Here is a 15,546-nt window from a genome sequence, read left to right as displayed (position 1 = left end):
TTCCCCTTTCCCCTTTCCCCTTTCCCCTTTCCCCTTTCCCCTTTCCCCTTTCCCCTTTCCTTGTGACGTGTCTGGGTTGCATGGCAAGGAGTTGTGACTCCATAGAATTATTAAGAATTGGGTATTTCTTTTTTATGCTCATTTCCCTGTTTCAATTGAAAGTATCTTTACAAAAGATTCTGAAGCTTTACATTCGTTAAATGCTTCTTGCCACATCCCATGCATTTCCTTCTGTCACAGCTACCTGTTTAGCCATTTGTTTTTGTCCGATGCTTTTTCTGTAATCAGGCTGTGCACATACTCATGGGAAGGAAAAAGTGATACGACTGTCCTTTGGATTTTTTTTTTCCCCCCTTTAAAAAGTTATTACCTATGCTGCCACATAATTTAGATTTGTTTATTTTCCACACTGTACTTCTAGACAAGATTTATCATCTTGTTCATTTTTAGTTTAATTATGAAATGGGTTAGAGCAAATGCTGAGAAAGTTAAAGAAATGAAAACAAGGCACGTAAAGAAAAAAGTTGCTCTGATGTTCACCCTTGTTTTACTCTGATGGAACTTTGACATTTATTTTGGAGTGTGAAAGTTGTTTGTTTGTTTGTTTTAAACTTGCTTTAAAAATGCGTGTTTCTCTGTATACCTTTCTGCACATATTTGTCTCAACAGACACTTCTTATAGCTCCCGATAATGATGTTTAAAGTCTATACACTTACAGTGTTGTAATGATTGTTTCTTCAGTAACTAGTATTGCACATGTAGGAGGACAATACTCATGCTGGGAAAATGTTTTTGGCCCTTCACTTGATAAAATAAGTACTTGCAGCAGATATTACCCTGTCCTGGCTGCCAAGTGCTCATACAGTGGGTGCAATAATTTGTCTCTGTGGGCCAGGATATCACGTAACTAGTTCTTACCCTTCTGTAGAATAATTCCACACACTTAAGCTCTTGGAATTGTGAAATAACACTTCAAGAGCTGGCAGCTCTAGGAAAAGGGTGGTTTTTAATTCTTGGTTGGTTTGAGGTTTTTTATGGGGATCGGCATGATAAAGCTGAGCTTCTAAGTGTGGCAGTGAGCGAGTCCTCCCTTGAGAAGCCCTGGGGAGCAGAGCCTGCGCGTTTGGCAGAGCCTTGGGGTGCCCGGGCAGCTCCCACGTGTGCCCAGCGCTCCCTCCTCACGGAGCAGCAGTTCCTTGAACAGCTGCAGGGAGACATGCCAATTTTCAGCATAAAAATAAAGAAGTAATGCCAAGAAGAGAGTGACGTTTTTTTCCTTTTCCTTTTCTTCACCTCTTGCCTCGTTCCCTCCCAGCCTCCCACCTTCTTTTCTCTTCCCTTCCCATCCCTTGACAATTCCCACTGAAAGACGCTTGCAGGTACCGAGTGTCAGGTTAGCAGCTCTGAGATGCAGAATCAGCACTTTGACCATCAGCAACAGAGCAACAGTGGGAGTGTTCGGAAGTATGATAATCCCACGTGCCAGGCGTCCGGTGTGCCGGTTTGTGAAATGCTCTGAGCACTATCAATCACCCGGAGCTGTGAGCATCAGCCTTCTGCAGCTGGGAGAGAGAGATTTGGGTTAGAGGCACTGGTGAGCACATAGATATGTGCATGAAGAAGCTGACATTACAATGAGTGAAGGGTGGTAATCTTCTCATCTCTCACTTGACCTTGCTTGTTTGAAAGTTCTGAGGCGTTATTTTATTTGTATTTCCTCAATGATAGCATTGTCATTGCTCAATGTGTCCCTGGTTTTCCTGCAAGATATGGGAAGGCTAGACAGCTAAGAAACATGAGAACCATATACTCCATAAAATATTTGAAAGGTTTTCTCTCTGGATTCTAGGCTCATGGTGGAAGTGGAAATTTCAGCTGGTCCTATTCCAACCAGGCAGTTGCTACAGTGACGGTCAAAGGAGTAATGACGACTGGAAGTGATATCGGCGTCAGTGTTATTCAGGCGATTGATGTTCAGAATCCATTGCATTATGGAGAAATGAAGGTAAAACTCCTATTTTCCCTGGTCACGCTTATACGAATAAGACTTCTGGAAACAGTGAAGAAGCCGAGAATGCCATAGGCATTCCCTTTCCAAAATGTTCCAAAGAGATTTCCTCACCTGCCCTGTGGCAGGTTCAGTGATCAGTTTTGGAATTTGTGCTTCTGGGGATTCAAGCTCTCTCTGCTGTGTTTACTCCCATTTTTGCCCCTTTCTAGTTTCCTTGGCAAGTCTTTTCCCTTGTTGAAAATTTCAAGTGCCAGAAGGAAATAGCAACTTACTGCTGGCATAGCCACCTGAGCAGACAACCCAAACTAAAGATGCATTCTGCAGGGTAAGAGGTGGGTGTTTTCCCTCGCTGTAAAATGGTGACAGCTATCAAGATGTGCAAGGAAATTCCTGTCTGGAGAAGTGGCTGAAATGCTCTACGGTGACTCTCGATAATGGCTACAGATACCAAAGCTGGCCAAGAAAAAATAATCTCTTAGGAAAATGAGGAAAAAACGGGAATGACAAATACATGTCCCAAGAGGGATTTTGTGGTCTCTGTGCAAATTATACCTTATTCTTGGGATTTGGTCAGGGTGATCAGTGTGTGATTTGCTGTGAAGAAAATACAGAAAAGTATATGTAACAGCTACCCAGGAAAGAGAGCACAAAGACAGGTGAAGAAGCTGCTCTGGTTAACAATGTAAATCTGCAATCTTAAATATTTTTGTCTAGAATGTAACTGATTTGGAAATACCTACTTGTGTTGTTTGAACACAAATAATTTTCCTTAATGAAGTGCTTGCTCTCTCTGTCAAACTATTAAGAACTACCAGACCTGCAACCTGATAGAGCAGAAACTGAAAGTACTACTGTGGTGCGTATTTGCTGCTGTGAAGCAGTACGGCTCTGCTGCCTTCACAAATTCAGGCATTTTAGTCTGTGCTTTAATGCTGTGCCTTTTGCAAGGAGCTAAGCATAGGAATGGAAAGCTAAGAGAGAAGAGGAAATGTGCTCTTGACCTCAGAAAAGCTAAGAGATGGTGCACTGAGCACGTGTGACTGACTGGGGATCCAGAGGCTGTTTGTCTGCCTGCCTGGGCAGAAATGGAATTGGTGTGTTGATGCCGAGGCTGGCAAACAACCTCCACCTAGCGAAGGCTCCGTAAAGGTGATGCTTTTGGTTCTGAGGGAGCACAGACGTTGATTTAGGAAGCACGTCTTGCAAGCTCCGGGGCAGCGCACCTTCCTTTACATGCCTGTAATTTAGCAACTGGTGGGGAACAAGCTGAGTGTATCAAATATACATGCATTAGCTATACACGATACCTCGCAATGCTTAAGTATTCCTGTGTGCAGCACTGCTGGCATTGTTGCACTGCACCTCTGTTGCGCTTAAGCCCCTTTTGACAAAGGTGTTAAAAAATGTGTTTGGTCAAGATTGCCAAGTCTGTCCCATAATGAAGACAGAACTATGTAAGCAGAAATCTTTCCCCTCTTTCTCTTCTCCTTCCCCTCTTTCTCTTCTCCTTCCCCTCTTTCTCTTCTCCTTCCCCTCTTTCTCTTCTCCTTCCCTTCTTTCTCTTCTCCTTCCCCTCTTCCTCCTCTCTTCTCTCATGTGTTTTGGAAAAGATATTTCTAACCAAATTTTACTTGGAACAGCTGCATCTACTAGTGCTGGGTTTTTTGAAGGGAAGATTAGCTTGAGTTTTGTGCTCAGATCATTTATGTCAATTCTACAAAAAGGATTTGAGAGGTAGTAAACTTCATGCTTAAAATAATAACACAAATTAAAATTCGTGCAGAATTTCGTTCTCAGACTTGCTCTGAAATTATTCTCTGGACAACCCAGGGTGCTGTTTTTTAGCAGTGTGACAGTCACCAGCAGGAGATACAGGAATGAAGAATTGTGATTAAAACTTCTTGTCCTCAAACATAAGTCAAAGCCCAAAGACAGAAAAAATACATCTCTTGATGTGAGCTTTCAGTGTACTGCACAATCTGAATAGGCTATTTTTGAATGCCTTAGTTCTTGTGTTAGGAATTGCATTCTTCGTAGAATAACTCTTCAGAGTTCTATTTACTGACCTCAGTGAGCAAGTTTTAGGAATAGTTAGCTGTGTTCCAGGAGGGTTACAGTCCTAACTCTCTACCATATGGCTTGATATTCTATCCTGAAGCCATTTGCAGATGGTTGGCAAGTTAAAGATATTGCAACCAAAAAGCTTTGACCATAATGATTGTTACAAAAGATGCGGTCAGTCTGTGGTGGATTCTTGAAGGTTAACGGAAAAGGTAGCAAATCAGAATAACAAATAATACAGTAAGGCTTGCTCATCAACACATCAGCTATAATAGCGTGGAAGATCTATTTCTGCTGATCTTAGTTCTGAAAGTAATTCTTTTGATTTCCAAAGTAGCTCTCACATAAACATTATTTGTTGAAGCAGAAGGCTGGTAAGTTAGGCAGTAGATACTTGTGTGCTTATTTTAGATTTCTGACATCTTACTGTGGGGAAATGTTGAGATCTGGACACCTTTAAAAATGTTTTGTCAACAGAAATGCAAGAAAGAAGAAAAAAAAAAAAGGCCATTGGATGGCCATTAGTTCCCTTAGCTTCTCCGTATGTGCTGCTGTGAGCGCTGGAGGCTGGGGAGCCTTGCAAACTGTGTCAGGTTTATCTCAAATATTTGCACTGTGAAAGTCAAGACTGGATCAAGATCTGTCTCAGCTGGAGACAGTACCTCCTGGAGATATCATGCAACTTAGTCCATACTTGAAAATCTACAAAGGAGAAGAGAGAATTATGGAAGTAAAACAATCCCCAAACTAATGTCGACTTGGCCTGTTATGGGAAAAGAGCACTAAAACAGCAGCAAGCTTTGCCTGGTCCTTTCTGATTCCTTTCTGCAGTGGGTAAACACAAAACCAATGTTGAATCTGAGAATTGTTTCCAGCCATCAGAGAGAAGTCAGCAGCTGGGAGAAGTACATGAGAGAGCTCATTAAAATAAGGAGAGCATACTGAAGTTGTTTTTTTCTTCCTGGTAGTGCTTTGTGGAGTTCTGTTCAGACACCTGTGTCCCATGTTTCTTTCCTCCTTCAGGTGTACGTAACTGAACCTCGTGGGATGGAGTTCACGCCGTGTCAAGTTGAAGCACGTGTTGGCCATGTTTTGGAGCTGCCCCTGAGGATTAACGGCCTGACAAATGTAGAAACGGGCGAGACGGTCCCGCTGAGCGACTGCTCACACTTTGATCTACTCGTGGAAGTAGAAAACCGTGGTGTGTTCAGGCCGCTTCCAGGTGATTTGATGCCTTCCCTGTTTTGAAAGTTAAACGAAGATGTTACTAAGTCACACATCTCCTTTAAATCACTGTTCCAATTGCTGTGTACGGTGTTCCCAGAGAGGTGCTTCACTTCAGAGGTGGGATCAGAGTAGTTTTGTTTTGAGGATGTATTTACTTTCTTATGCAGAACTTCCCTCTGATATTTTTGATGTTTCGATGACTCTTGAAAGCATTTTGGCCATTATTTTATTGGATAATGTGTAGTTTCCTGTATGTCCTTTGGCCTATTCAGTATTTTTAACATACTTCTATAACAAAGCTGATGAGTTTTCTCATAAAAGGGCTCCACATATATTTTGTTTGGAGGTAGCACTAGAAGTGAACACTAAGGTTAACAACTGCATTGCCCGAATTGTCCGGCAGTATTTTCAGTTCTATAAAGACACCGTTCATTGTTCACTCATGAGGAACTAAGACAATCAGCTGCTTAAATTTTGCCAAAGCTGTCATTGTTAAGCCCATTGCTTTAAGAAATGCCTCTTGTCAGGTGTATTATAAAGAGTACAGGATATGCATCTTATTTTCAAAGGTTGCCATTAATGTCACTGGGATAAGTGGACATTGAGCAATGTGCTTGTTCTTGTGTCTGCTGAATTCAGTATGTTATTCAGATGTACCATTATTTTTTTCCAAGTGTCTCTTGAATGGAAGCTCTTTCCTATGCTATTGAGCCAGGAAAACCGTCTGTGTTGTAGCATATGTTTGCCTGGGAGGCAGCTATTTTACATGTCAGTATACAGTATGCTGTTGTACTCTTTGTTTCCAAAAAAGAAAAAATAGACCCCTCCCAAATCCCAAGATGTCCTCTAAGTAAGCAGAGAAATTTCATAAAATTACCTTCAGCTAGGGAAAGGATGTGTTATTTACAGTCCCCGTGCAGGAAGCTTGTCTAAGCAGTGTGACTTCTTTGCGCTTTTGTTAAGAGTCAGTTTCATTTTAGAACAGCAAGATGAAAATAGTAAGAGATAGTTATATTAATTTGTGCCAGAATAAAGACTCACGTCCAGTTTAGGACAGTGCGAAAATGAAGTTCGTGAGACATGGATATTTTGGTAAGTGTGGGGTTTGAGATGAAAGATGGTAATGAACATTTTTACCCGTTTGGTTGGAGAACACATCTCTACTTATTCCTGGTGGTAATGCCGCTGTCGAGAAAACCTGTGTTGACCTTGCATTTGTCTCCTGATATGTATTTATGTATTTTTAATTGATCTGACAGGAAGGCTTAAGCCAACTGCTGATTTTTGCAGTGGAGTCAGAGTGAAAGCTGAAACTCAAGGATACACAACACTTGTTGTTAGTTACACCCACGGTCATGTCCACCTCAGTGCTAGCATCACCATTGCTGCTTATCTACCATTAAAAGTAAGTGTTTTCACTGTTCCTGAAGCAATTCGTCACTTAAAATGACAAAGAGCAAGTTGATATTAGGTAATGAATATGTTAAAACAAAAATGAGGTGCATGGTTGATTCACAGGAAGAAAGCTTTGTGGGCTGTTTTGGGGAATCATGTTTAATCATTTCTCTGTGGAGCAAATCTATAGTAGCATTCACCTACATGGACGTTGCAAGACAACTGCAGAGGAGTGAACAGTGCGACACACTGTTCCAATTTCTGAAGTGGAAAGTGAATTTGATATCCTTGCCCAATTTTGAGATTTTTGGCCAAAGAGTCACAGTTGCTGTCACCTGAAGAAATATGCAGGACAGTAATAGGAGTCAGTGCTGATCCAAGCGAGGATGTTTATCTCGTTTTGCACAGCACACCTGAATTAGTACATCACTTTTCAGCAGACTCTAGTAGGGTTTAAAATTATGCGAGATTCGAATAGTTTGTTTTTTCACTATCCACTTTAAGCGATTAACAATTGGCTTAATGAAGTAGTAAAGGGGCAGTCACCATTCTGTGTCCATGATGGCAAATGGAAGCAGACGTAGCTGATGATTTCTGCTTTCTTAGTACATAGTCCTGATGTTTGCAAGAAGGCAAAGCTGGCTTGCCTACACAGCAGTGAAAATACATGCATTTTCCCTACAAATGGGAGAAACATATTTTATTCTTGGGCAACTCACTAGAGAAAACAGGAAGGACAAACCTGAGTACAGGGTCAATATATGGAAATACTACACAGTATGTTTATGTTATCCTCATCTTCAGAGATCTAACACCAAGTCTGCAAAGCTGAAATCAAATACATTTGACCATACGAGTTTTTTTCCCCAAAATCTGGAACAAAAGTTTGTGCAAATCATACAAATTTGTGACAGTAATGATGAATTTACTTTTTAGATATGCATTTCCTTCGAAGATTGTAAATTGCTGAGTACAATTATTTGAAGATACTGAGACATCCTGAGCAGATTGTGTAAAATTTATATTATTGGCAGCAATGTGAGATGCATAGCCCCTTTGATTAGGAATTTTTTGTATGTATGGTGTCATTCACATTTATGAGCCAAGCCCCTTGAGGTATTGTAACAGTGCTTTTCATATATAAAGTTAAATGATTCTAGGGTACTTAACAGAGCCAATGCGTGGTGACAAGGAGGGCAGATAAACTGAGCTTTAAAAAAAAAAAATCGGTGCTTAGATATCCCAGTGAAGAACTTTTTTCTTTGAAGTGTAGAACAGTGATTTCCACATTCTCTTCCCTTCTTTCTGTAGAATGAAATACTTATGATGCCCAAAAATGTGAGGCAGCATTTTTCTATCAGATATCTATTTTTAAAAAAATTATAACATAAAAAGTGAGAGAAAGATAAACAGAAGTGGAAGGGCAGGCAGACACTTGAGACTGAATCTCAGACTTTTCCAGAGGGTTTTACCTTTATATTACAAATATAATGAGGGAGTAAATGGGAGGAAAGAGGAACATTCATGCCAACCCTTCACGTGACTTCTCTCTCTCTTCCTACCAAAATGCACCTGTGGAAGTAATTGAATCACCCTTTATGTCGGCAGCTATTTCTTTTTCCCTAAACTCCTGAGTAATGTGGTGTTGTGGAACAGAAACCACAAATGGTTATTGTGTATAAAAATGTCAGGTTAACTTCTGTGATGATAAGCAGCACAGGCTGTCCCAGTGATGCACATCTATGTAGAATTATTGTAGAGGGCTGACGTAAAACTTGTGTAGGAGAATAATTGCATGCACAGAACTGTGCTGGAGAGAGCACAGCCAAGTGAAAGGAGTTTTAAAGAGTAAAATTTTGCATTATTTCATTAGTACTGTCTGCTTAAAAAATGTAGTAGGATACTCATCTCTCTGTGCTCAGAAGAGTATATTCAGGATTTTTCTCTTGCTGTAACTCTTCATGAAAGAGATATGGTTGGAATGTAGTTAAAACTTTTCTTTGGATCTGTGGGTTCCACTGGATATAATCTGACTGGACAGAATCCGTGTAGGTGATGCTAATTATTTTGGTACCGCTCTGTTCTTAAATAACCATGTTTACAAACCCCTGTGTGGGAAAAATCATAGCTTAATCAGATCTTCCACTGAGAAGGACGTTTTGCAAAGTACAACCAAACTGTATATAAATAGAATAATTAATTTGTAACCATCATTCCTTACAGACTATTGATCCTCCGTCTGTTGCTTTAGTGACTTTGGGTTCTTCTAAAGATATGTTATTTGAAGGAGGACCTAGACCATGGGTACAAGAACCTTCCAAGTTCTTCAGGAACATCACCGCCGAGGATGCAGAAAGTGTTGCTTTGTCTTTATTTGGACCTCCTACGTCTCGCAATAACATCCAGCATTGGGTTAGAGCGTCTTGCAAAAGCCTGGGAGAGCAAGTAAGTGCCAGAAGGTATTTGTGTTGCCCTCCGTCAAACACGGAGCTAAGGCAGCTCAGAGCAGGCTTCGGGCAGATTTATGATACCATATACCTTTTATAGAAGAAGTTTTTAAAATAAGGCAGTTAAGAACTTGGGTAAGTACCTAGTTTATGCTTCGTGACGCTGGTACAGGTTTTAGAGTGAGCATTTAATAACATTATGTGATAAAGTGGTTTATGATGGGTTTATTGCAGTATAAAGCCAAGTCACAGAAACCGTATGTTATAGAATGTGTTAAACAGGTCCTGATAAGTGCAGCTTCAGTTTGCATAAACAGGACGATAGCAGAAGGACGCTGCAGTAAACTGACTCTTTTGTCTGACCTCTTCCTCTTAACCAAATGACCTTCCAGTGTGATTCTATTTATGCAAACAAGTGACAGCCATATGAATTTACTGCCCTGATATTTGTGCAGTCTTTCTGATAGTGACTGTAGTCATTTTCCACCTTGTCTTGTTTTTACCAACATGCAGAAATGATTTATCCTGCTTTACTCACCCTGGCCAGATTACAAAGCATTTAGCTTTGATTTAATATTTTCCTCCTGTAATTCTGCAAGGCCTGAGCATTTTGGTGTGGCTGCCAAATTTTTTAACTTGTTTCCTCAGCGGACATTGTACAAAGCGTAGCTATTTCTGTAAGCGCAAATTCAGAAAGGAAAACCATTTTTTTGTTGTTTTCTCTGACGATGCATGCGTTGACTGGCTGTCCTGAGTGTTGTCCGGACAGATCACGTCTGTGTGGGTGGATAAGGCGAGTAACCAGCACTACCCCAGCCTGCTGGGATAGCCTGCTCTGTGTTTACATCCACGCTGTTGAGGGCTAAAAAAGGAATTTAAAATAAAACATAAGATGTTTTTAAACACACTGAAGTGACTAAAAATATTCTCTTTGAGCTGTTCTATTCTCACTCTGAAAAAACAAACAAGCAAACAAAACAACAGCAACAAAATACAAACAAAAAAACCCCAAAAAACCACACCAGACCTGCCTGTTAGCTTTTTAAGTTACAAAAGATTTGTTGTTGGACTGAAGCCTGATGGTAATAAACAGGACTCCCTAGGAAAAGTTCCCAGGAATAGTACTTTGATAATGGTATAGAACTGTCCTTGAAATATGCACCTCCTTTTCCATCTTCCTGTGTCTTAATGATGCTGTAAATCCCCACGACTCATATTTCTGCTTGTTCATTCTGACATCAGTGTGTGCCACAGAGATGTGTGAACTAGAGTGTGCCTGAGCTCAGTAGTTCTCTTCTCTCTCCTCACTTGCCGGTTTTCATAATTGTCCAGGTTATCGAATTAACAGTTGGAAACACCCCCACGATCACCAACCCTTTTCCAGCGGTTGAGCCTGCGGTTGTGAAGTTCATCTGTACGGTCCCTTCCCGACTCACTCTGACCCCTGTTTATGGAAGTCCTCAGCTTGATCTCTCCTGCCCTTTGCTGCAGCAAAACAAGCAAGTGGTAAGTCTGAGGAGTGACAGGAAAAGAGGGTGTTGGGAGAACTTAAAAATCAGTGTTTGGATGTCCACGTGCAAAATACGGTGTGTGACTTGCTGCAAGAGCAGCAGTAACTCCAGTGGTGTGGCCACGCTGGTATCATCGTTGTCTGCTTCTGCAGAGCAGTCTGAACGGGAGTTTCCTATGGTGATCGTTTAAACAGGTTTATAAAGGGACCTGCCAAAAAACGGGAGTATACGTAAGAGCATTTGGATTGTGGCTGCTCACAAAAGTGTCACTGAGGAAGCCTTTTTGGCTTGAGATAAACTTTTTTATTTTAAAAGAAAAAAAGAGAGAGGGTGGGAAATGTTTCAAGCAGTCGTTTCTAAGGAAAGTACTTTTTCCCTGTACCACTCCATTCTAATCTAACGATTCCATTGGGTCTATAGAGACATATTTTACCATACACACTTTATTGCATGAGTGTGTATTTGTGTGTGTCTTATTAGTAAAGGCACAAACACTGCTGACGTGAAGATACCTATGGAAGCATATACAACAAGTATTGTTCAGTGACATCAGATGTATTCGGCTTTACAAATGAGTCACAATAAATGGACAGTGCATATGTGTCGATTATCAAGCATAAAGAACACTTTGTTCTATATCCTAATGAGTGCCATCATATATTGTTTGCTGAGTAAACTGGGGTGTTTTTTGTGTTAATGTTACCAGGTAAATATAAAAGTCTGCCTGCTTTTATAAAACAGAAATGTTTATTGAGTTGATGAATCATTTTAAGTAACTTCTATGTAACAGCAAGATGAGGAGGAGATTTCTGCGTATTGTAATTCACTTCAGCCTTCACCTGTTTTTCTAGCCGCGTTACATGTCAGACTACATCAGTACGTTGCTATCGCTAATGCATTTCACAAGATGAACACTACAATTTTGAGCCATGTCTTCTGACAAATAGCAGTATTTTTCATGATTCAAATCCCAAAGCCAACATAGTTGAGCTGCGTGGTTCAATTTTTGTTTTAAGGTAATTCACTAACTAAAAAAGCCCCCACCTTCCCACCCCCCCAAAAAAGCCCTGGTAGTTGAAGTACAGCTTAATGATTTTGCACCAATGGCTCATTTTACTGAACATCACACACATAATGAGTGTTAAAATACATCTCATGGAACTCGACAGACTTTTTTTTTTTCTTTTAATGATTAAAAAATCCTCTTGCATCTGTTCAGTTCAAAGTATTCATTCGTTTTCAGGTTCCTGTTTCAAATTATCGCAATCCAGTACTGGATTTGGCTGCATATGACCAGCAAGGCAGTAAATTTGATAACTTCAGTTCTCTTAGTCTTATCTGGGAATCAACAAAAATGTCCTTGGCTAATATTGAGCCTGATATGCCAATGAAGCTGACGCTGAAAGAAGATGGAGGTGGTCAAAAGAAAATGCACGGTACGAATTAGTTTAAGTGAGCATTTCATTATTTGAAGAAGGTTGGCATTAAATCTATTTTGTAATGTCTGAGCTTGATTAAAGAGATGTCTGTAATCTGCAGTCATATTTCAGTTTATCCCCAACATGCATTTTAAGTGTGCACAATTTAAAACAAAAAACAACCAACCAACCAACAAAAAAACAAACAAAAAACCAAACCAAAACAAAAACCAAATGCAAGCAAATCCAATGCCTAGAACCTGTCTTGAGAGAGAAAATTCTTGTCTGTTTAGAAAGATAATAGAAGGGATTAGCAGTGTATATCTCATAGTTTTCTTCCCTATAATCAGATTTATTTGACTTTTTGTATGGTTCTAGGCTTACAAACTGTTGTTGTTCATCGGGAGTCTGGAACAACTGCCATCTCTGCAACTGCAACAGGATACCAGCAATCCCATCTCAAGGCAGCTAAAATAAAAATACCGGTACGCAGAACTCTGGTTTTTTGTTGCTGTTTCCTGTGATTCTTAATGTATAGTGCGCCTATGTATTTATTTCCTCGGTGCATATTCATGTCAAAATAAGGCAGCCCTGTAGCTGATTCTGAAGACAGATTCATACCCCAAAGTTTTCATAATGTTCATGGCTTTTCCTGCTTTCCTCTGCACTACGTGCTCCTTTCCATATAAAATATATCCAATTCTTTTTCTTTTTTTTTCTTTAAACCATCTGGGCAAGGAGGATTACCAAGAATTGTTTCAGCTGGTTTTGTTTTGATTTAGGTTTTTTAATGAATTGGTGAATCTCTGCTACGTGTCCTTCACTAAACCAACCATGTGCTTAGCGCAGCTGTCACTGGGGAAGGCAAATGTGTAATTTCCGCTGCCAAACTGGGTAGAACGGTTCTGCATGAGCAGAGCAAGAGCTGGCTGATATCCTCGTGTGGACCATAGGTAAAATCTGGGCTCTGGCTAATACTGTTTGGTTTTTTCCTTTGGTCTCACGTTGATCTTACAGCAGGGAGAGGCTGCTCACTTGTCCAGTGCCAGCCTCGGCTCTAATTTTACAAGTCATTAGCCACCCCGTGAAATAATTTAGTTTGTAGATACTCAACATAGGGAAGAACAGCAGCAAAAAGCAGTGACGATGAACAAAGGCGGCAGATGTAAACAGAGGGTGATTTACTGTTTGTATCACTTTTTTAAACTGAATATAAAGGCAAGTTTCAGTCTATGGAACAACCTGACATGCATGCTAACTACCTCTTAAAATATCCTGCTTCATGACACTCGAATTCTGTTTAATTTTTTTAAGCAAGATTTAAGTGGGATTTGACTATATGCAATTCTGAATCATGTACCATGAAAAAAGAGGTGAGACAAAGAGCAAAATATGGAGCTAGTGGTTACAGTATTTATAATTCAAAACAGGTAACAGATGAGCACTAGTAATGTGAAATATCCTATGGCCTTGATTTCTGTCAGTATGTCCAAGGTTTGGCATCTGGATGGTAAACTTAACGTATTGCCATTTGGCTCTTGTCTTTTCAGTGAAGTTTCCAGTCTGCTCTTGTTGGGAAGCGTGGTGTAGATGCATTTCCACTGTAGAATTTGACTGTAATTCGGTCAAAATTACTAGATTAGAGACAGTTACCTTGCCACATAAGATATTTGGTTCTGTATCTTTTTTTCTCTTAAGAAAATTGAGTTGTAATAAGAACACTTGGTGTTCTGCAATCATTTTGTAATTCACTGTGCTCTGCTTTACTAAACCAATATTCAATATTCTTTTTTACATTTAGAGATAATTAGAGAAGTGAATTCTCTCAACTTCGCCTCGAGTTCAGAGAAAGTTTTTTGTATTTCGGTGTGGGATTCCTACATGTGAAATGGCACAGGAGGTCTCTTAAGTTCTAGTCTCTGTGTTTTTGTTTTTGGGAGGAATCTTTCATAGCTGGAGAGTAGTAGTAGCTACCACTTCTGCTACAGTTCCATAGGCTCTTATGTTGTTTCTTTAAATTAGGTAATCTGTCTGCTTTTTTGAAATCCATTAGAAATGGGTTGCTATATTCTGCTTTCAAACCTGTCGGTACTTATACTTCTTTCTTACAGGCAAAAATGCAAATAAAAATCTAATAGATGGTATAGTAAGATGTCTTGATCGTTGTTCCATGTTTAGGCGGAGCATCCTATTATGTCATTAGGGAAAGACGACATCCTTTCTACATCAAGGAAATAATTCTACTAATTAGGTGAAATGCGTACATAATACTAACTTCCTCTAAAAAACATTTTCCCTTTCTAAGCTAATGTAATTATGAGTGAAAGATTAAACTTGCATCGGCCTGGGGTTTATGTATTTACATTTAAGGAAGAATTTCTTTTGGTGGCCTGCCAGGAAGAATTCTAAAAAGATGAGCTTAAAGCAGAAGACAACAGTCTGTCTCTAAGCTTTAGCAGTTTGTATGAACTTCTAACACGCCTCTGCTGTCTGTGTACATCAGACTTGGTTAATTGACCCTGCTGCATCGTTAATGCGGGGGCCATTGTTCTTGGTCAGGGTGGGAGATGCAGGACGCAGGAGCATCCTGCAGATACCAGAGATACGTGCTGTTTTCTGGCTCTTAGTGTTTGCTGTAACAGCTGCAATGGTTTCTTGCAGTACGAACCTCTTCTGCCAGTGTCTGCCACTATTGAACTGATCCTCGTGGAAGATGTAAAAGTGAACCCTACTGACATCTCCATTTACAATCACCCTGATGTCCAGGTGAGGAATTGTTCTGCTGCTTTCTAACTGCAGAGAGGAAAACATCAAAAATCGTCTGACGTGTGTAAGGATACTGGCTTTAGCAATATGTTAGAAAGACGCAGTCTAATTTTGGATGCTTTTTTTGGTTTTGCAGGCAGAACTTTTCATCAAAGAAGGTTCTGGATATTTTTTCATTAACGCCAGTGTTGCAAATGTTGTAAGAGTGGTTCATGAGGAAACTCAAGGTATCGCTTTGGTGAGTGAAGTATTTTGCTGGTTTGTGTCTTTTTTGCATTCTACCTTTCTGCAGTTTCATCACAATTGGTTGTTTCCCAGTCCCTGTGGACAGAGGGAATAACTGCCCCTTGGGCACGTTTCCCTGTCCCAGGCAGGGCATCTTTGCTCTAGCAATGTCAGCTGTAGTTTCAGGTATAGGAAATTGTTTCCCTGCAGTTGTGCTGCACACTTATACTCTGTAAAGCCAGTACCAAGTTGTTCTTTTCCCGTTACAATTTTTCAGTAAATTGTTCCTGATTTCCTAAGTACAAAATGAAAAAATAATGTGACAGAATTAATCAGAAGTGGCATACGAAAAAATTAATTGGTTTCTAGAATAATATTGGAATATTTGTTGTAGGCAAGTACTTCTGAAACCTTCAAATTCTTCCAGTGTTATTTCAGGATATTTTGCTATCACAGTATTTCATCCTGATTTTATGAATAAATA

At 40.0% G+C, this 15,546-nt stretch overlaps 1 protein-coding gene across 1 annotated transcript in view; it reads left to right on the top strand.

Annotated features, from left to right (window-relative positions):
- Nucleotides 1-15,546, top strand: part of NUP210 (nucleoporin 210) — a 62,128-nt gene that overhangs the window by 23,564 nt on the left and 23,018 nt on the right. The window contains exons 12-20 of the mRNA XM_065642644.1: nucleotides 1,851-2,006; nucleotides 5,097-5,295; nucleotides 6,560-6,705; nucleotides 8,919-9,140; nucleotides 10,475-10,648; nucleotides 11,897-12,089; nucleotides 12,450-12,556; nucleotides 14,733-14,837; nucleotides 14,974-15,075. Coding sequence (XP_065498716.1) covers nucleotides 1,851-2,006; nucleotides 5,097-5,295; nucleotides 6,560-6,705; nucleotides 8,919-9,140; nucleotides 10,475-10,648; nucleotides 11,897-12,089; nucleotides 12,450-12,556; nucleotides 14,733-14,837; nucleotides 14,974-15,075 — 1,404 coding nt within the window. The remainder of the gene's footprint in view (nucleotides 1-1,850; nucleotides 2,007-5,096; nucleotides 5,296-6,559; nucleotides 6,706-8,918; nucleotides 9,141-10,474; nucleotides 10,649-11,896; nucleotides 12,090-12,449; nucleotides 12,557-14,732; nucleotides 14,838-14,973; nucleotides 15,076-15,546) is intronic.

This window comes from Caloenas nicobarica, chromosome 11, assembly GCF_036013445.1.
Source record: "Caloenas nicobarica isolate bCalNic1 chromosome 11, bCalNic1.hap1, whole genome shotgun sequence".
Lineage (NCBI taxonomy): Eukaryota > Metazoa > Chordata > Aves > Columbiformes > Columbidae > Caloenas > Caloenas nicobarica.
Note: the sequence above shows the minus strand (reverse complement) of the source record. Positions and strands in the feature narration are given on the sequence as shown.